General features: G+C 42.7%; 1 protein-coding gene across 3 annotated transcripts in view; it reads right to left on the reverse strand.

The window, feature by feature from the left end:
* The window catches only part of podn (podocan), a 49,139-nt gene that overhangs the window by 16,535 nt on the left and 9,635 nt on the right, over positions 1-22,969 (reverse strand). For all 3 annotated transcript variants that reach the window (XM_078218465.1, XM_078218466.1, XM_078218467.1), the window contains exons 4-5: positions 6,176-6,240; positions 659-768 (exon numbers count right to left, since the gene is read on the reverse strand). In XM_078218465.1, the coding sequence (XP_078074591.1) occupies positions 659-768; positions 6,176-6,240 (175 nt within the window). The remainder of the gene's footprint in view (positions 1-658; positions 769-6,175; positions 6,241-22,969) is intronic.

Here is a 22,969-nt window from a genome sequence, read left to right on the forward strand (position 1 = left end):
TCATCTCCTCGTGTAACATTGAGCTGTATTAACCAGGAGGGGGATCCTTGCTTAATTAGCTGATCTTCTCCAGGGCTGAATTGGCTAAAGAGCTAACAGAATGAAAATATAAGGTCACCAGACCTCTGCTAAAGGTATACTAAAGTGAACACGATTGAGTGCAGTTCTGACATTCTCCAAGGTTAACTACTCAGTTGGTGCTCTCTACAAGAATTGCCACTTGAGCAATGTAATAAGTCCTCCGAGGCAGAAGTCCCTTCACCAAAATCCCCTTCTGTACAATTCTGACAACAGCATGCAGAGTGCTTTCAGTTATCAGCCTATACTAGGAGTGCCAGAGGAACTGACACTCCTGATTCAGAACGAAGCAAGAGGCTCCCTGATTGGCCCATCAATTTGGCCCTTAATCAGGGAGTTCATATTCTAACAGGCCAACTTCAATTGTCTGATTGAAGCCGTGACAAGCATGGACTGATGACATTGGTGGAACAATACCTCAGCATGAGTCTGTAACTCTGGCAATATAGTGGAGAAAATGGCGGAAAAATGCTTTCTGCTTTGGGTGATAGTAATGGGGCTCTTTGGACCAATCAACTTTAATACTCTCTGATTTGTTCCAGTGATGTAATTACATATTAGTTCACATGACAAATCATACCTTAGATTGGGCTTCTGCCCAAAAGTGAGGGGATAGATCTTTGTAAGGTAATTTGCTGCAACATCAGCACTAACCAGGGTTTTCGGCAGGTATTTTGGAGCAACTGTGAGCTGAAAAATAGCAATCAGTAGATCACTGTCCTGTCTGGTTCAAAGAATCAGTCAAATTCAACGCTGGATCATTCACTAATACAAAAGCAAATTACTGCGGATGCTGAAAATCTGAAATAAAAATAACAAGTACTGGAAAAACTCAGCAGACTAGGCAGCGACTGTGGGGAAAAACAGAGTTAAGAGCAGAATCTTAGAAGAATTTGGTAGAGTGTCAGTTCGGGCGCATAGAACAGGGTGATTCCCGTTGGTTACGTCAGTGCGATTTCCGAAACTAATACCTCATTCGCAAACATATGTATGCCCACGGGAATCACACTGCACCTGTGGAATGTTCCGTCTGATTTGCCCACCTTGCCACAACTTAATCACTGAAATCACTGGAGAGCTCCATGTAAATGGCTCCCCAGCACTTGTTCCACATTTACTTCCAGGGAATGGCAGCCAAGAAGTCCACACCTCACTTTTTGGAGGGAGCCCTGACCAAACTGCTGGATGGAGTGGAGCAGAGGTGGAGTGCATCTACCCCCGCTCCAGGAGGCTGCCTTCCAGCAAGGCCACCACACCCCCTGCCCCCTCCCCACCCCAGGATGCAGTGGTAGTCTTTGTGAGTGCCAGCCCACTGCAAAAGAGGATGGGACAGCAGCATTGGAAGAAGATGGTTAATCTTCTTTGCTCAGCCAGGGTAAGTGAACCACCTTCATTCTCTCTCTGGACCTCGCACGCTCCTCCCACCCCCAACTCCATCTGTCACCCAACTACCTCGGGGGTTGCCAACACCAGGCACAAGGCCTCCTGCTGCATCCCCCAATCACCATCTTCATGCCCAGTAGCTGATCTGTTCCTCACAATTCAGCTCCCACTCTAGTCCCACGCCTGCCACAACTCATTGCCATCTTCAATCTCACCACTCCACCTACAATCTCCTTATCTGTGTCAGTGCAGGGCAAACTCAACCACAACAAGCACCTGGCACCACCAACCCCTCAGAAAAGAGGAGCATCTGCCCCCCCCCCAAGGCCCCCCATCACCACCGCATAGGAATGAGGGTGACCCGAACCAAACCTAACAGCGTCTTTCCCTCCTCAGACCACCCACTGATCCCCTTTCTCCTCAGACTCCACCCCACACAACACCCTTCCCCCCTCATGACCCTCCCACTCAGCCTCCCTTCAGGCCAAGCACCTTGGCAGCGCCAACAGTGCACTGCCCCTCTGCCACCCTGGCATTTACACCATAGTCTGGCACCTTGGGATCAAAGGGTAGGTCTAGTGGCCATTTGCCCCTCTGTTTCTTCTAGGCTGCAGAGGAAGGGTCCCTCAAGGATCCTAAGGGTTGGATGGGCCCAGGCTGGGGGCAAGGGTTCGACTTTGCCACTCTTCGCCTGGATGGGGATGTTGTGGCTGTACTGTCTCTTCTAGCCCTGGCAGACCTGAAGATCACTTCTGGAATGGTGATTTCAAGCTGCATTCCTGCCTGTTAGCTGTGAAAACTCTGACGTGCCCAGGTCACTTTAACCTCCATGCCCCCGGTCACCTGGCAGGATTTTAAATTATTGCAGCACTCCATTCGACAGCAGAGATTTTACTTTTACAAGTTGGCATGGAAGTGATGGAGGCCGTAGATAGCATGAGGCGGCATGAGTTGACATGAAGGGTCCTTGGATAAGACCATTTGACTGTACCTTTCAAAAGGTTCCCAAATCCATACTATGGTATGGATTTGGGGTGGCATGGTGGCACTACTGCCTCACAGCTCCAGGGACCTGGGTTCAATTCCCGGCTTGAGTCACTGTCTGTGTGGAGTTTGCATGTTCTCCCCATGTCTGTGTGGGTTTTCTCCGGACGCTCCTGTTTCCTCCCACAGTCTGAAAGATGTGTGGGTTAGGTGCATTGGCCATGCTAAATTGCCATTTAGTGTCCCGGGATGCGTAGGTTAGAGGGATTAGCGGGGTAAATATGTGGGGTCACGGGGATAGGACATGGGTGGGATTGTTGTCGGTGCAGACTCGATGGGCCGAATGGCACTGTAGGGATTCTTTGATTCTATGACTCCTCTGAGGGAGAGAAAACTATGAATCATGGAGAAGCTGGCCTGACTCCATGGAAAATTTCTACTCCTGCAATGGAACTGGTCAGACGGGAGTGCAGGGTGCAGGCCTATCACCCACCCCCTTATCCCATGCTAGTGGAAACTGGGGGGTCTGGAAATAGGGGCAGGATTCCCAAAAGCTGGTCCCGTTGGTCATTTTCAAATCTCCTCACCCCCATTTCCAACATGGTCAGAGGCATGAAAATCCGAGCCAAAAGTCTGCAAGTTTATCTGTATAACACTTCAGTATCTATGAAAGATGCAATTGTAAAATTCTTGTTGACCCGTGCTAAATAGGTATAATCACAATGAAGAAATACTTTGAAGTGGCAACAAAAACATAGCAGAGATGTTCTCAGCAAACATTGAATGTGGAAAACTATTCCTGATAATCCAGCCACAGGAGAACCCTCTGGAAAAAAGTTATAAATGAATCATTTCATGGTAAGTCACTGTGGAATATTTTCAGTGCGCCTTGGTCACCTGCCATGTGTTCTGTTTATACCATGAAACTGAAGTTCTTTCAGTTTTAAAACATTTTGGAACAATTAGAATTTCCAGTACTTGTGCAGTGTTTTTCCTTTCTGCTTGCAGTTTCATTGAATCGCAAGAGCTCCCTGGAGTTTTGGGGACCTAATCCCAAAGGCTGTGTTGTAACTGTTAGAGTGTGTGTAAAAGGCAGCAGGGGATGACTAACTTCCCATCCTTATTGCTATGGGGTGTCTGGTTACCACATGGCATCACCACTCGACTGAATAGTTGTGATCAGGGCTGCAGTACATGGAGGACCACAAAGGGTGATCTTTCTGTGCCACCACGTCAATGCAAGACCCTATAATCACATCTGAACTTCGTTTTACTGGTGGATCCTTTCTATGAGAGTGGAATGATGTTGAGAGCATCAGGTGATCAAGTCCCTCACCATTGTATGCAGCAATTTTAGACCCACAAATAGGCCCAACCTGCTAGTTTATTACAATTATATAATCCTGTTAGCTGAATGCTGTTTTACAGTGGCTCATGAGATCATTTTATGGTGTAAATAGAAGTCACTCAAGGGTAAGCCACTGGGGGCCATTTTGTGCCCGCACGCTCTGTCTGCGGGATTGATGGTGTGTGATCAAAATCCAGAGAACGCGATTAGCACTGGTGAGTTTCCGAGTTCCGACCTTATCAGCCCCTCGTCAGTGGAGTAGCATGAAACATATCGCAGGACCACAGAAAGCTCATTTGAATATATTAGCATTTTATTAGTGAGCACGGGGGTTGGGGGGTGGGAAATATGGGACGATGATCGTGGGGGGAGAAGGGGTCGATGATCTTGGAGGGGGTGGAGAAGTGTCAACTCTGATCAGGGTGGAGAGGGAGGCCCTTGAGACCTCCATGGTGGGCTGGGGCCGAGGGGTGGGATGGGGTTTACGCCTGTTTTGTTCGGGGTGCCCTTTAAAGATGACGGCCCAATCTCTGAGCAGCTGGGTTTGGCCAGCGTGTTGAGACCCCACACGCCCTGTTTGAAAGCACGAAACACGCACCCCCGCCTTGATTTTTTTTTTGGCAGTGTTGTAAGATCTGATAAGCTTTTGCTCTATGAATGAGTGGAACAGATTCATTACAGCTGTAGTGCAGAACAAGTCAGCTCAGTCAAAGATTTGCTTTTAGTCACCACCTTGTCATGTTACTCAGGAACTTCTCATATATAATGTAAATGGCTGTTCTGTAGATAAACACAGCAGCCATTGTCTACACCAAGATTGCAAAACCATCAATGAAATGCTAGATCAACTAACCCATGCTATTGGTCAAAGGAGGAATAGGACAGTGTAAGAGCTCTCTGCTCTCCTTTGAACTGTCCGAAGAGATTTTCATGTCCACCTAAACACTGGAATGGGAGACTGGAATTTTACCACCTCACCCGCCCGAGGTTCGTAAGATCCCGCCCGAGGTCAACGGAGGGTGCCGTTCTGCGAGCCTCCCGTGCCCCGATTCCGGGGCAGGCGTGCCGGTAAAATTCCGGCTAGCATCTCATTTAATGTCTCATTAAAGACAACCTGCTTACCAGCAGAATAAAATCCATATTTAATAGCTTGTCATTGAGTATTTTATAGGCAATGTAAATATTAATTTGGATATATTGTAAGAACATTTACATTTTACTATTGCATCAACTATACTTAATTGGAATGATTTAAAATACAGATGGCCCTTTAATACCTCCCATGTCTTTATGTGATGTAGCTTTCACCTCTGTTGAAGATTTTGTCCATTTTATCTTGAAAAACCTGTTAGTGAGGATTAAAGTTAGAAATTATGGGCAGATACAGCCCTGAAAACTATACGCATTCTCTTTTGTTTGGTGATAGCATGTATTCTTTCTGCTTTTATTGTTTTCTCTCTCTCTTTTTCTGGTCTCCTCAAGCCGTGACGCCAACTGTGGCATCTGGCCAACCTACATCCAAATCCATTTCAGTAGTGTTGTTCACAACCTCACAGGAAGCACGTATCCATCTCTCTGCTGCTGATATCTGATCCCTTGGTAGAAATCACTGGCCTCTACTCTGCAACAACATAACTGAGATCAGAGCTGTGGATAAATTATGGGTGGAGACCAGTATGCCACAGCTTCATACTCCATCATGTTAAGTAAAGCTGTTCTGGAATTGAGTGGGGAGTATTTCACACAGTTCAATATACAAATTAGCTATATTTTAATTTTATAGATTATTTAAAACTATCCACATAAAATTAATGTTGAGCAAATTGATGAGTAATATATCTGATTAACATTTTTCATTATTCATGTTAATAGAAATATTAATAGAAAGAGTTGAAGAAATCCAACTTATATTCACTCTATCATTTTATATTCTGAAAAGTAACTGCTCTGAGTTCCAATACAATGGTTAAATGATAACATGTAATAAATTTCACAGCTCTTCAAAAATGGTAGGTCTCAATGATTGAGAACTCAACTCTTTCCACTTTTATGCCAAAGCCAAGCACCCTCAGTCCAGATACAAAATGTTTAGAAAATGCCACAGCAATGTGCCAAATTCTTAATAGGGTGAGATCACTATTTTAAAGCCACACAGTGCCAAATTATGAACAGTTTAGTGTTGTGGTCTTGCAGCCTTTGAACTTGGTTGTGACACTTCCAAATGAATTTATTTCAGGGCCTTCATAGCCAACAGATAGAAGATGCTTTTATCTATAGGGTAGATTTATGTCTGATGCAAAGGACAATGTTATAATTTATTTTGTTTAGCTTGTAATATTAATTAGATTCATGAAACTGTCTGAAATAATTAAAATAGTTTACCTTATTGTTCGCCAAGTATAAATACAGCAAGTTCTCAAGAGAACAAAATGCGTCATCTGGGAGCCCTTTAAAAAGTCAAACAATGGAAAATTCAATCATCAACTTTCAACATCAGAGTTGCTTAATCCATCAGATTGGATAATTTAATTTGTTAACAGTAAATTACTACTTTGTTGTATTATTTATTTTCCTTAATTCAATTTTATGGACAATTTAGTTTTTTGCCTAAAATAAACTATTAAGAGTAGACGATAACATGAAACATTCTTTGATTGAATGAGCCCTTACAGGGCTTTCTCAGTAGAATGGCTCCAAATACATGTTCAATATTAGATATCTGAAAATCAAGAATAATGAGCAGGCTTGGATTTTAAACATATGCAGATTCCAAAAGCAGGAAAAACTTTGCAAGAGAAGGAATTAAACACCTTCAGGTCTTTGAAAGGAAAGTAGAAGGTGGTGTGATGAGTACTGATTTCAACACTGAAAATGCAGAGAGGAACAGCATCATGAATGGAATATTTGGATGCAATAATTTGTCACAAAAATGTGATCTGTTCTAATCCCTTTTGTGTACAAATAAGGCAGGATTTTCGACCCTTCCTGCCAGTGGGATCCTCCAGTCCCGCCGAAGGCGACCCCCGCTGTGGGCTCCCCAGTGGTGGGATGGGCAAGTATGCAAAATGCCTCAGACTTTGGTGGGACTGGAAGATCGCGCTAGCAACTAACGGCGAACCACCTCCGCCATCCGAAAACATGCCGCAGGTTCTGGAAAATTTCAGCCATAAGCATTGCTACTTTACTCATAACAAAATGTCTCAGTTTAATATTACAACATCATTCGATAAAGTTCCCACTTGCTCTGTATTGATGTAATCATCACCACAATTTCTGTCCCAGTAAAGGACACAATCATCTGTTCTGACATGTTTGTCTCAAGATTATAATGGCATGACAATATTAATAAAAAAAATTTCTGAGAATCTATTGAATTGTGCTATTATGTCAAGTGGGAAGGAGGGGCAATAATAAGTGGGAAGGAGGAGAATAATACTGGAGGGGCAAGCAACAATGGTGTGTTTTTGGGTAGTTTTGAAGAATGGCTGTACAAAAGAGTGGAGAGAAAGTGTGAAAAAGGTAGTCTACGTGTCATCACAGCCATGTTACTGGGCTTTTGGGGGGGCTATCTAAAGAGGATGGAAAATAAAAAATAATTGTTATAAATTTGAGATCTCCAATAGATATTCTCTTGGGTTGAACATCACTGGCCACTCCCATAAGTGAGACATGTCCTACAATCAGGAATTAATCTTACCATTGTCCGATATCATGAACCAAGGTCATTATACTAAGATCCTTTATTGTGTGTATTGGATACTACATGTTTCTCCTACCTTTCTGAGAGATGGATTGATCAATGAGATTGCAAACCTACAAACTACTTCATTTTACATGTAATATATGAAGAAGTAAAATGAAGCTTGAAGTGCACCTCATTCTATTTCATGTAACACCTCATAAACTGTAAAGAAACAAATATATCATCCTATCATTCTTAATGCAACATACTAACTTTACTGGATAACACTCAGCTCAATGTGCAATTCTTTCAGCTTTTCCCTGAGCTGTTTCAAATCTAAATTTACTTCAGATTGTTTTCTTTTCAATTTAGAAGAAAAGCCTAAAGCTTGACCTCAGATTCCTCCTTTAGCTCACTGTCTTAAGGATTGGATTACTGTGTTACCAATGAAAACCACCTTAATACAGGAACCTGCCCCTTACTGCAGCACCTATGGAGCTTGGTTGACACTGTGCCTAGCGAATGGCACTCATTGTAACATTATAAGTATGAATGCCCCTAAAATATACCAACAAATTCCAAAATCTCAAATTGATAGGGTATGCAAGAAACACATTCCCATGAACATTCCATCTAGCTCCTGCTTACAGGCTGAATAAACATTACTGACTGCTTGCGCGTAATGGAAAGTTAACCCTTTGGAGGCTGAAAATAACAGCTTAGTATGAATTAACCTGCAATTCTTCTTATGCCAGATAAATCTCGGGCTATAAAAATAATGCAGCGCAAAATTAGATGAGGTGAGAACTCACAAGAATTTGAACATGCTAAAGTCCTAACCTTGTGTGTTGTATTTGAGAATGACCTTCAAAGAGGAACTTTAATTTAAGGATAAGGACACTGAATGGTTGCCTTGATAGCGTAGTCAAACAGATTGAGTGTGTCAATCTGCCAATCCTTCCAACACGCGGTAAGACTGGCGGTAAGAGCGGGAAGACTCCTGGTCAGCTTTAAGTAGAGTGGCGCCCCTCAAGCTATCAGACCCTGGTGACAGACTAGCGACCTGTTCTGGGAATTACTAGCTATGGAAACAGACAAAATTCTGCCTTAGTGCAGTGCACCACTAGGTGCAGGAAGAGAATAGGAATTGAAATAATGAATAATATCTTGACATCAAATAGAGGTGAATAACATATCCCCTTCCTCCAACTCCCTGAATTTATAATAAATATGCAAGGTCTATAAAAAATCTGTTTATATAATAAAGGTGAGAGGATGCCAATACTCTCAGGCATCATAATCATAAATCTTAAATATTGTGATCGTTGGTGTGACTGTACCATATGGTAAAATATGAGAGAACAAATAGATATGATCAGGTATTTAGACCATAGACACACATTAAGACATTCCCTTTCTTGTTGATAAGAATTCACTGATATCTTTCAAATATTAATAACTTAAATGGCTCCATTTCCACATCGTGAGGAAATGTCAGAATTTAAAAAGGAGGTTGGTGTCCAGTTTATATGTGAGTAAGTTCCATTCAAAAAAAAAGTTAGACTGTGCAGGTCTAAATTGGACAGGTGGTAATCTTAAATGCAACTGGAAGTCAGAAGGAGATTTTTTTCACTCATGCTCAACCAGCATTTATTGCCCATCCCTAATTGCCCTCCATTTCAGAGGTCAATTGAAAGTTAACCACATTACTGTGGGTCTGGACTCACAAGTCGACCAGGCCAGGTAAAGGCAGCAGATTTCCTTCCCTAAAGGGCATCAGTGAACCAGATGGGTTTTTCTGACAACCAACAATGGTTTCATGGTCATCATTAGATTTTTGATTCCAGATATTTTAAAATTGAATTCAAATTTCACTATCTGCCGTGGTGGGATTTGAACTCGGGTCCCCTGATCTTGCAATGGGTATCTGGATTACCACTAGTGACAATACCACTATGCAAACAAATATTGGTCTTTGGAGATACAAAGCAAACCATAGGAAAAGAGAGTTGGGCAAAATGAAAAACCAGCAATTGGCTCAATGTCACCCATTGTGTGACAGTCCAGTCATTCTCCCCTTGCAGAGTTCATGAATAAGCTGAACGTATCACCTTAAGGACAGATAGAAGGAGTTAAAAACTTGTGAATTTTGGGTGGTGAAGTCTATTACAATTTTATGACTATCCTAAATTGTCAGTATTCAAAATCTTCTATGATTTAGTCTCTCTTGTAGCCATGACAATCCTAATAAGAATACAAGCTAGATTGTTTACATCTGGAGTCAATGAGAACAAGAATTTGGCTGCTTGTGAGAAAGGAACATTTGAGAGCCTCCAGCAATCTGGAGAACAGGGTGATATATCCTTTTTGTGGTGCCAGTTTGAAAAGATAATGAGGCGTTGGGGGGGGGGGGGGGAGGGGGGGGGGGGGCGCGGGGGGGGTTCATTGGCCCTGTTCATCTTGTCACCACTGCCAGAAAGAACGGAGAATTTGGCATTCAGCCAAAACTCCATTAGTTGCAGGGGACCAGAGAATCCCAGCCGTGGGTGAGATCGGAGAATTCCAGCCCTGTATCTGCATGAACTCTGTGTGTGGTGTTTAATTCTCACTTGTAGAAAATCTTGTTGCTTTCTAACTCCCGATCATTCTGTCTCCAGCTTTTCCCGACTGTGTCTATTTCTCTACATTATCAATATTACTGGGGGTAATTAATCCTTTCCTGTTCTTATTCCTCCTAAATTCCAAGTATGATCAGCCACTTCCATTCATCTTCACTGTGTTACAGTCAGGACATGTCATATCATCTCCTAGTCTAGTTCATTTTCACCCAATATATTAAAATTATCTCCTTTACTATCCCATTCATTCTACATGTTACAGCTTCTGAGCACCAACAAAATTGTCAACATCTGATCACTACTTCCTGATTTAACACATTTACTCTAATTCTTTTCAATTTTAGTAATGTTATAATCTTCCCAAGGCCAGTCTTCCATCACCAATCATCCTTTATTTGCAGTAATATCTGAGTGCCGTTCAGAGGCTACAGAGTGCAGATCAGTCCCCAGTCTATCAACTGCTGGCCTGAGTGGCGCCAGCTGGTTTTAATCTCCCCCGCTGCTCCTTCCCTATTGGGCAGACCTCCACTCACCTAATAAAGGAGCTCAGATTCAGATCTATCAATGATCCCCCGTGGCCATTATAAAATCCCTCCCTCCCTCAAGTCCATTTCTTCCCCTGCACCCCTACCATGGGGGTCTTCTCTGTCGCTTAGCAATCGGCCTGGGGTTGGCAGGAAGCAGGGTCAGATCAGGGGGCTGGAGACTTTCGTTTCCAAAGAACGTGCTGCAAAGCCACCGACTTTGCTTCTTCCTGAGGTCTCGCTTCTGTATCTTCGTCACTTGGAGGGGTCGGAGTGGTTTGACCTCCAATTGTGACTGGACGGTGGCTGGTAACGAAGCCTGTATTGGCATGGGCCCCTACTCTGGAGATGGTCCAGGTGTTTTCTGTCCCTGTCTTCCCTATCTTACCCCGTACTTGGTCTTTATATAACACAGGTTCTCCATTATGATCCCAGGGACCCAACTGAGGTCATCCCCAAAGTTCCTCACTTTGAATGTTCTGTCTGTCCTTACAGAATCACCGATCATCTTCTGGGTCTCTTGTTGGGACTCCATCCTCCCTCGTCAGGTTTGGGAAAAGTAAATTTAATTTTGTCTGAAGCTTCCATCCCATTAATAATCCCGCTGGGCAATTCCTGTCGTTGAGTGAGGGGTAATCCTATAATCGAATAAAAATCATGTCAGTTTGATCTCTATGGACACTGCAGGTTGCTTCTTCATGCACTGCTTGTTCATCCAATCCATTCGATGGTGGGTGATAGGGTGTAGTCCTAATGTGTTTGATATCATTGGAAAGCATGAAGGTCTGAAACTCAGTGCTAGAAAAGACAGTGCCAACATCAGAGCATTCCGTGCATGCAGAAACTTTGTCGTAGCTTCTCAATGGTAGCATGGGAAGTGGCGGAGTTCTTACGATGTACTTCCAACCATTTGGAATGAACGTCAACCATAATCAGGAAGATAGAACCCAAAAAAGGCCCGGTGAAGTCTACATGCACTCGCACCCAGGGCCTACCAGGCCACTCCCATGGATGTAAGAAGGCTAAGGGAGGTAGTTGTTGATTCTCTTGGCACAATTCACACTGTCTGACCAAGCTGCTAATGTCTGCGTCAAGGCCAGGCCACCATACATAGCTCCTGGCTAGCATTTTCATCTTTGAAATCCCAGGGCGACTGTTGTGTAATTCCATAAGTATTGGACGTCACCCTGAGGAGGGACACAGGAATCCTAGAGGATAATGCCAACTTCAACACTGAGCTCATCTTTCTTTGCCCGGTAATGTTTCATTTCATCTGAGGGCTGTCTTTTGAAACACCATATTGTATTATGGTTTCTAATTTAGACAGGACTGGGTCCTTTTGTGTCTAGTCCTTGATTTGCCTCACAGATACCTGCATGGCATCCAAAACATTGAGGGTCATCTCAACCTCTTTCACAGCTGGTGGTGGAGCCAGACCTCTGGGCAATGGCAGATGATCGGCGTTATCTATCCGGGTCCCGGGGCAGTGCTCTAGGGAGTATTCATAAGTCACCAGTAACAAGGAACAACAAAGGCAGAGGCAATGGTGGTGGGGGGGGGGGGGGGGGGGGGGGGGGGGGTGTGGAGGGGGGGGGGGGTGGGGGGGGGGGGGGTGGGGGGGGGGTGGTGGTGCAGTGGTATTCCCTTGTCTTCTTTAAAATGTCCCTGCCGTGGTTTATGATCAGTTATTATGAAAAGGCATCTACCATAGACGTCATGATGGAACCTTTTAATGCTGAAGATAACTGCCAATCTCTGATCTGGGATATATCCACTAAACGTCCAAGAGGATCCTAGATGCGTATGCAATAGGCTTCTTTGTCCCATCTCTCCAGCGACATTCCAGTGCAGCCCCAACCCTGTAAGGGGAGGCATCACAAGTCAAGATAATGGTCTTTTTGGGATCAAAGTCAGTCAATAAATTAGAGGACAAAAGTTGCTGTTTAATTCCGTTAAAAGTCTCCACCTGCGGTGCCCCCTCAAGACCACTGTTGATATTTCCATAGTAGGGCATGCAGGAAGGCCAGCTAAGAAGCTAAATTATGAATAAATTTCCCATAATAATTCACTAATCCCAGGGAGGAATTCAATTCTGTGGGGTTCCTTGGAGTTGGTGCCTCCTTAATGACACTCAACTTATCCTGCTCCAGATGAAGGTTCTTGCTATCCACCCAATAGTCCAAATAGGACACAGTATTTGCTTGGTAGATACATTTTCCCTTTTCAGGCATACCCCGTCCTCCAAAGATCGCCGTAAGACCTTTTCCAAGTTTGCTAGGTGTTTGCGTTTCAATGTTCCTGTGACCAGTACATTGTCCAGATACACCGCTATCTGTGGTAACTCTTGGAGTATGTTCTCCATGACCTGTTGAAAAATAGCGCACGCAGATGAGCCCTTAAACGGCAGGTGAGTGTACTTGTATAGGCCTTTGTGCGTATTCATTGTCATGTACTTTCAGGAAGGCTTGTCTAATTCAAGTTGGAGATGCACATGGCTCATGTCCAACTTTGAAAATATTTGATCCCCCCCTCCCCCACGCCATTAATCTGGCGTACAGATCTTCGATCCAGAGCTTGGGGCATCTGTCAAGTTTAGAAACACTATTGACTGTAAGTTTATAATCTCCACTAAGTCGGACCGTCTTATCTGGCTTCAGGGCCTGTAAAAGAAATCCAGATGTGATCTACGGAGAACCATCAACGATGCCATGAGACAATACCGGACCAAGCTAGAGTCCCAAGCAAGCCACACAAGCACCCATTGATTGTGGCAAGGTCTACATGACATTACAGGCTACAAGGTGAAGGCGAATAGAATTGCCGGCAATAATGCACCCCCCCCCCCGATGAGCTCAATGAATTCTATATTGTTTTAGAGCCAGAGATCATCAAGAGAACATCATACGCTCAGACAGCCTCGATTGAACTGGTATCCAAGGTCACCATCGCAGACATCACATCGGCCTTCTTGAACGTTAACACACAGAAAGCGACTGGCCCAGATGTGGTGCCCGGACAAGCACTCAGAGCCTGCACAGATCAGCTGGTGGAGATATTCGCAGACATCTTTACCCTCTCTTTACACTGATCTGAGGTCCCTACCTGCTTCAAGAAGACGACCATCATTTCTGTACCAAAGAAAAGCCAGGCAGCATGCCTTAATGACTATCGCCTGATGGCTCTGACGTCCATCATTATGAAGTGCTTCGAAAGGTTAGTCATGGCATGCATCAACTCCAGTCTCCCAGACTGCCTGGATCACTGCAACAGGACCACAGTAGGCACCATCTTCCTGGCCCTGTACTAAACCCTGGAACACCTGGATAACGAAGACACCTATGTCAGACAGCTATTTATTGACTACAGTTCAGCCTTCAACATCATTATTCCAACGAAACTAATCTCCAAAATCCGTGGTCTAGGGCTCGGTTCCTCGCTCTGCGACTGGATCCTAGACTTCCTAACCCACAGACCACCAGTTAGGATCAGCAACAACACCTCCTCCACGATTATCCTCAACGTTGGTGCCCCACAAGCCTGTGTCCACAGTCCGTTATTGTACTCCTTGTACACCACGACTGTGTGGAAAATTCCACTCCAACTCCATTTTCAAGTTTGCTAATGACACCACCATAGTGGGTCGAATCTCAAACAATGATGAGACAGAGTAGAGGAAAGAGATAGAAAATCTGGTGAACTGGTGCGGCAACAACAATCTTTCCCTCAATGTCAGTAAAATGAAGGAGATAGAATGCAAAGCTGGGCTGAAAAATGGCAAATGGAGTTTAACCCTGATAAATGTGGGGTGATTCATTTTGGTAGGACTCTGGTAGGGTTCTGAAGACTGTGGAGGAACAGAGAGATCTTGGGGTCCATATCCACAGATCTCTAAAGGTTGCCACTCAAGTGTATAGAGCTGTGAAGAAGGCCTATAGTGTGTTAGCTTTTATTAACAGGGGGTTGGAGTTTAAGAGCCGTGGGGTTATGCTGCAACTGTACAGGACCTTGGTGAGACCACATTTGGAATATTGTGTGCAGTTCTGGTCACCTCACTATAAGAAGGATGTGGAAGCACTGGAAAGAGTGCAGAGGAGATTTACCAGGATGCTGCCTGGTTTGGAGGGTAGGTCTTATGAGGAAAGGTTGAGGGAGCTAGGGCTGTTCTCTCTGGAGCGGAGGAGGCTGAGGGGAGACTTAATAGAGGTTTATAAAATGATGAAGGGGATAGATAGAGTGAACGTTCAAAGACTATTTCCTCGGGTGGATGGAGCTATTACAAGGGGGCATAACTATAGGGTTCGTGGTGGGAGATATAGGAAGGATATCAGAGGTAGGTTCTTTACGCAGAGAGTGGTTGGGGTGTGGAAGGGACTGCCTGCAGTGATAGTGGAGTCAGACACTTTAGGAACGTTTAAGCGGTTATTGGATAGGCACATGGAGCACACCAGGATGATAGGGATTGGGATAGCTTGATCTTGGTTTCAGATAAAGCTCGGCACAACATCGTGGGCCGAAGGGCCTGTTCTGTGCTGTACTGTTCTATGTTCTATGTTCTATGTCATCAAATCAGGAAGCGTAGTGAAGGACATGCCCTGTCTATATCAATGGGGATGAAGTGGAAATGGTCAAGAGCTTCAAGTTTCTAAGTATCCTGATCACCAACAACCTGTCCTGGTCCTGCCATGACGACACTATAGTTAAGAAAGCCCACCAATGCCTTTTCTTTCCTAGAAGGCTAACAAAATTCAGCATGTCCACTACGATTCTCACCAATGTTAACAGATGCTCCTTAAAAAGCATCCTTTCCAGATGCATCACAGCTTAGTATGGCTCCTGCTCTGACCAAGACCTCAAGAAACTACAAAGGGTAGTGAATGTAGCCCAGTCCATCATGCAAATCAGCTTCCCATCCATTGACCCTGTCTACACTTCCCACTGCCTCAGAAAAGCAGCCAGCATAATCAAGGACCCCATACACCCCAGTCATACTTTCTTCTATCGGGAAGAAGATACAAAAGTCTGAGAACACGTACCAACCAACTCAAAAACTGCTGCCATCAGACTTTTGAATGGATCTACCATATATTAAGCTGATCTTTCTCTACACCCTATCTGTGACTGTAACACTATATTCTGCACCCTCTCCTTTCCTTCTCCCCGATGTACTCTATGAATGATATGTTTTGTCTGTATAGTGCGCAAGAAACAATACTTTTCACTGTATACTTATACATGTGACAATAATAAATCAAATCAAAACATTAGACTCCTTCCAAGACCAATATATTCTTACGAAGATCTGGTGCCCAAATTTGCTCACCAGCATTTTGTAGAGCTCTTTTTAAAAATTAGCTATTAAAGTTGTCAAAAGAGGAACAAGGAATTTTCCTGATGACTTGAAAGACACTTCTTTTAATCAACCCTGTCAACAATTCTTTTTGTTGCTACCTACAGACCACTGACTGCATTTCAAGAATAATTAATTGGCAATACAGTGCATGAGCCATTTGGCCAGTGATAGCACTCCTACTATCATGAGTAACTCACCTCCTGGCTCCCCAAAGCCTGTCCACTATCTACAAGGCTCAAGTCAGGAGTGTGATGGAATATTCTCCACTTGTTTGGATGAATGCAACAACAACACTCAAGAAGCTCAGCACCATTCAGGACAAAGAAGCACCATATTCACCATCTTAAACATCATTCCTTCCACCACCAACCAATGTACAGTGGCAGTGGTGGGTACCATCAACAAGACGCACTGCAGTAACTCACCAAGCCACCTTCAGCAGCACCTTCAAACCCCTGACATCTGCCACCTAAAAGGACAAGGGCAGCAGGTGCACGGGAACACCAACACCTGGAAGTTCCCCTCCAAACCACACACAATATGACTTAGAAATATGTCACTGTTCCTTCACTGTTGCTGGGTTTAAATCCTGGAACTCCCTCTCTCACAGCATTGTGCATGTACCTACACCATGTGGACCTGACTAGTTCAAGAAGGCAGCTCGCCATCACCTTATAAAGGGCAATTAGGGATGGGCCCACATCACATGAACAAATCTGAAAGAAAAACATTCATGATTTAAAGATCTCTAATAGGTAACACCTCACTAGGGTGAGATGGCCTGTTTCTGTGCTGTATATCCTGCATAATCCTATGTAAAAATTCACAGTAGGTGGTCTTGAAAATTATCCAGGTATAATAAGGAAATATTTAGAAAATAATCACAGCTATGTTAACTCATTCCAAAACCATTTGCTGAAGTAGGAAACTAGAATATGATCTTTTAATACTACATTTATTTACAGATTGCAATATTATGAATGACTGCCGCCTCCCTAATCAAAACCTTGAAGTCTTTCTTTATATGCCCATTTTAAAAACAATAAACACAAACATATGATCGGTAAAACAAAATAATCAAAGGGGGGAGAGGGGGTGGTTACAGCCTGTAATTAAAACAAACCATCAAAAGAAATTTAACTAATTCAACCAAAATAGTATTCGGGGAGGAGAGGGTGGTTAAGGAGTTGGGGGGGCAAGTCTTTATATTTAGTTCATCAATCAATGCCCTTCATCTGTGTGTCCAGTTAGGAAAACAAAGGTACTTTTAAGGCCTTTATATTTGTATTGGTAAACATTATAAACACAGTATAGTTTTAAGTGGGTTTAATTTAATGTTTCTGTACTTGCAAGGTACAACCTGGGGGGATCTTATGGAGACTTATAAGATAATGCGGGGGCTGGACAGAGTGGAGGCGGAGAGATTCTTTCCACTTAGTAAGGAAGTTAAAACTAGAGGACACAGCCTCAAAATAAAGGGGGGTCGGTTTAAGACAGAGTTGAGGAGGAACTTCTTCTCCCAGAGGGTGGTGAATCTCTGGAATTCTCTGCCCACTGAGGTGGTGGAGGCTACCTCGCTGAATATGTTTAAAGCGCGGATGGATGGATTCCTGATCGGTAAGGGAATTAAGGGTTATGGGGATCAGGCGGGTAAGTGGTACTGATCCACGTCAGATCAGCCATGATCTTACTGAATGGCGGGGCAGGCTCGAGGGGCTAGATGGCCTACTCCTGCTCCTATTTCTTATGTTCTTATGTTCTTATGTAACCTATAGTTAGATTCATGCTGGACAAAGGTGTTTGTATATGTGGGAGTTGGTTAAGTTCCAACTGTGATTCTATTGTACTTAGAGAGGATTATTATGTGAAAATAAATAAAAGACGTTAGCATGTGGCCATTGCTTAATAGCTGGAGGGCCTTGTAGGGTAGAAAGGGGCTTTTTGGTTTTGATTTTAGCTAGATATATTGCTGTTGGTGACAGGGCACTTGGGAGCATACATCTCTCAACCCTGTCAGGAGTAGCTGGACAGGACACAGGAATTGCAAAGATGGAGGCTTCCTAAGGAACAAGATACAGTCCAGATAACCAGGGAATTGGGACAGATATAATGTCTTAAGACTGAAGTTAAGAGAACAGAGACCAAGGTATTGTTCAGAAGAATTCAAGGAAGAGTAAACAAAGTGTTCTGAGTTAAAGAGACAACTGCAGTAACCAGATTTAAAGTAGAACAGCAGACTGCAGAGGTAAATCAAGCATTTGACGCTATTTTGCTAGAATTTGCGAATCGAGAGTTAAAGCAATTGTACAGCAGTCAAGACCAAGAACTCCAAAAGGAGTTGGTGTAAATTCTGGACTGGATTCACTGTTAGAAGTGGAGTGGAAGCTTTTTTAAAAAAGTGTCATTTGAAAGATCTGGACTGGATTTTGGAATGCAAACCACAAAGGGAAGGCATTATTATGAGAGAATATTTTAAAGCAGTTTTTGGGAGAGTTATTTGGAAACTCTCATGTAACATTATCTGAGGGGATTCTGAGAAAAAATCCACAGGTATTCCCATCAGGTTCAAAGTAGAGAGTGTACTATAACACAGCCATCTAGTGTGTTTAAAGAGACGTTGTGTTACTGAAACTGTTATAGTTTGAGATATACTTCATAATCCATGTTAATCTTAAAATCTGTGTGTATTTGTTAAGATAAGGGAGGAGTAAAGGAGTATTGCATGATAATTCGACTTTTCATGTTTAATAAATGTTTTTTTCTTGTTGTTAAAACTAATTAGCAGTCCTGTGACTGTTCCTTCACATTTTCTAATAAAAGTAAAAGTTATGGTCTTTTGAGCCAGGTTTGCATTCTGCGATCTTCCTGATTAGTTATAACATCATAACAGTTCTTATCCTTAATAATACAATTAACATACCATTAACAAGCTCCAACGTGCAGATTAATAACTTAACACACAAATATCTCCCAATTTATTTCTAGCTGATAGCAGAAATCGCTCAGTTGAAAGAGCATTGGGCTGAAGATTGTAAAATCCTTGGTTCAATTCCAGGTTTTGGCGCGCAGCCAGACACTGGCTCCCTTCACTGTCTCCTATTTCTTGATAATTTTGGGTTTCTCCTGTGGTGTAGTGGTATAAGATGTTGCACTGGTAAACCCCAAACCTGGAGCACTGCTCTGGGGTTCCAGATTCAAATCTCACCACAGTAGATGGTTAACTTTGAATTCTAAATTACTTCATACTGTAAGATTGTTAACAGTGCAAATGATAAAAATCAAGGGTTTATTTGTGTTCTGTTTCCATGGCCACACTACATTTATCTAAATATTGAGCCCACAATGGTTTGTCAGAGACTAAGATACATGAGTGACAAGTGACAGTGAATGTGTGACACACCAGGAAAAGATTCTTACAAAAATCTAAACTAACATTGAAAGCCTGCACCACCTGCAAGGCAGCTGCAAAAAAAAAAAATTGTGTAATATTTAGGAAAGAAAATGGAGAAAATGACCACAGATGTGAGGTTCAAGAAATGTTGGAATGCTTCTGAATCAGACTTATTGTGGAAACTATTTCTCAGCTAAGTGTCCAAAGCTCAATGGAACATCAACATTTTTCTATTGATGAAGCAGTGACTCAGAAAACATTTGAATTCTCTCACAGATTAACGGATCAATAAATTAAATGTCAATGCTGTCTTAAATATCAATTCAGATTTCAGAGAGATAATGATGCTACAGTCAATATTCTGTACCTGAGAATAAACAAATTACATGGAACTTCACATCTTTGGACTAAGGGGCAATTTAGCATGGCCAATCCACCTAACCTGCACATCTTTGGACTGTGGGAGGAAACCAGAGCACCCGGCGGAAACCCACGCTGACGCGGGGAGAATGTGCAAATTCCACATAGATAGAGGGGAATGAGACTCCCCACTTCTAAAAGTTAATGTCCAGTGCCAGAAAAGTTGTATGATTTATCACACACTTAAAAGTAGCACTTTAACTGGAAGGGACACGTATTAATATTCTGTGGTGAGTTTAGGTTGTAATTTTGTAAGTTTAAGATGTTCCTATGCTGACATATAGGCTGCAATTTTACCACCTTGGAATCGGGATGGGAGAGGCTCGCGGAACGGCATTCTCCGTTGGCCTCAGGTGGGATTTAATGAGCCTCGGGCGGGCAAGACAGTAAAATTCCGGCAATAATGTCAGTATAGGAACATCATGCAGTTCAATTTGTTTGAATGGGAAATTGACAGTGAGGTTGCTATTTTTGCACAGCTAATGGAGGAGCACTGTATCTCATGGATATAGGCCGGAATTGAATCTGGTTCCCTGGTGCTGTGAGGCCGTCGGGAACATTTGTGGAGTTACGGGGATAGGGCCTGGGTGGGATTGTCGTCGGAGAGTTGGTGCAGGCTCAATGGGCCGAATGGCTTCCTTCTGCACTGTAGGGATTCTATGATTCGGAAACCTGATCCACTAGCCAGGTTTTATAAAACACAAATAGAATCATTGGGGAAAAGAAAGATCAATATTGAAAACCCCAATGACAACAAGTACAACCCCAATGTTCAAATAATGCCAAATCCAGGTAGACCCACTCTAGATATTGGAATTAGTCATTCAGCAGGGGTAATATATGAAAGTGGATAATAAGAATAGTTTGACATTTATTGTCATTGGTAATAAAAGTAAAAGCCATCAAACAAAGTTAATTTCCACTCTAAACCACAGATATAATCCTGCCTAAATATTGAAAGCAAAATTATTAATAGTTATGGATGCAAAAAATAATTCTAGACATTGACTACCTTTTCAATACCATTTTAAATATATAGAATTTTTGAACAGGCCTTTTGGGACATCTACAACTCCTGAGGAGCTTCAGAGGAGGCTTCATGAGGCACCTAAAAATCTAACAGGAATCACTGCCACAGCAAATTACATTTATTCTGTGGCACAAATGAAGAAGACCATAATCAGCAAGTGGGAACTCTCCTGAAGTGATGCTAACAAAATCTGATCAAATGAAACAGGGATAAAATTAAGCATGGAAAGAAAAATAAACTTATTGGCTCTAAAGCATTTTGGGAAAGCCTGAGGCCATAAAAGGTGCTATATAAATACAAGTATGTCTTTCTTTTGCATCAGTTTGCTGTTAAGCAATCAAAGTGAACTCATTACCCTGCTGGTAAGTAACAAAATGGTGCAAAAACCACATATCAACACTGACATTTATAAACTCTTAATTTTAGAACTGCTAGGTGTTACAATTAAAACAGATTGTTATCTTTGTCAGTCAAAATTTCTTATTAAAATTTTTATTTATTTTGAGGCAGAACATGTACAATATTGGTGTAACTGTGTACCTATAATTAAGTATTGGATGTCTCTGTCCTGAAACTGTACAACTGACAAATGCGCGAAATTTGATTGGACTAGTTGAACAGTGAATAGTACACCTGTTAATAATGGGAAAAAAACCACAACAAAATTCTCTCATTTTTAAAAAGTGTTTCCTTCTCCCTACCTATTCATTTGCTGCACAGTTCTCTAGTAACCTGCTCTGAGGCTCCTGAGATGCGTAAGACTGACCTGCAATCACTTTGACTTTCTTCCTGATTCTTCGAAGGAAATGCAACAAGAGGAAATGCAATATCTGGACAATATCCAGGCTTGGGCTGACATTCACGTCACACAAATGCCAGGCAATGATCATCACCAATAAGAGACCTCTATCCACTGCCCCTTGCCCCTGCTGTCAACATCCTTGGGGTTACCATTGACCAGAAACTCAACCGGATTCACCACATAAACGCAGTGGCTACAAGAGCAGGTCAGAGGCTAGGAATACTGTGGTGAGTAACTCACCTCCTGACTCCTCAAAGCCTCGCCACTATCTACAAGGTACAAGTCAGGAGTGTGATGGAATGCTCCCCACTTGCCTGGATGGGTGCAGCTCCAACAATACTCAAGAAGCTTGACATCATCCAGGGCAAAGCAGCCCGCTTAATTGGCACCACATCCACAAACATTCACTCTCTCCACCACTGAAGCTCAGTAACAGCAGTGTGTACTATCGACAAGATGCACAGCAGCAATTCACCAAAGATCCTTGGACAGCACCTTCCAAACCCACGACCACTTCCATCCAGAAGGACAAAGGCAACAAATACATGGGAACACCACCACCTGTAATTTCTCCTCCAGTCACTCACCATCCTGACTTGGAAATATATCACCGTTCCTTCACAGTGGCTGGGTCTAATCCTGGAATTCCCTCCCCAACGGCATTGTGGGTCAATCCACAGCACATGGACTGCAGCGATTCAAGAAGGCAGCTCACCACCACCTTCTCATGGGCAACTAGGGATGGGCAATAAATGCTGGCCAGCCAGAGACACCATGTTCCATGAATGAATAAAAAAATATATAATGGCAGCTTAGTGACTTCACCGATTTCCGTTTATGTTTTTGTGCAAAACCAAAATCTTAATTCCGTAAAGTAGGGAGTCATTTTTACTGTGAAATTTAACACAAGCTATGCTTTTCTGATATGAATAAATGTACAATATTAAGTACAGTTGTTTCTTCTGCTATTTAACTTACTGCTTAAAATGGAAATATTAGTTGCATTATAAATCTCATTAAAATTTATTATTTTCTTTTTGAATATTCACCGCCACGCATACTTCTCACATGTGGTCTAAATATTTTATAGGCCCAGGCATCATAATTCTGAATGGAATGTCACTTATAATCTAAAGAACATATATATTCATGCTAAGCAATTTTGTAAATCAGTGGGAATTTCAAATTATGTGGATCCAAAAAGAAAATGTATCAAAATTTAACAAATAGGCCATTCTAAATGCTTTTTAATTTGAATAATTGGAATTGTAATGCATGGGACACATGGGAACATAGCATGCTATAGATTCCATACTGTGCGCTCACTAGTTTGATGAGGTCTGACAGTTATATATTATT

This window comes from Mustelus asterias, chromosome 8 (assembly GCF_964213995.1).
Source record: "Mustelus asterias chromosome 8, sMusAst1.hap1.1, whole genome shotgun sequence".
NCBI classification, from domain to species: Eukaryota; Metazoa; Chordata; class Chondrichthyes; order Carcharhiniformes; family Triakidae; genus Mustelus; species Mustelus asterias.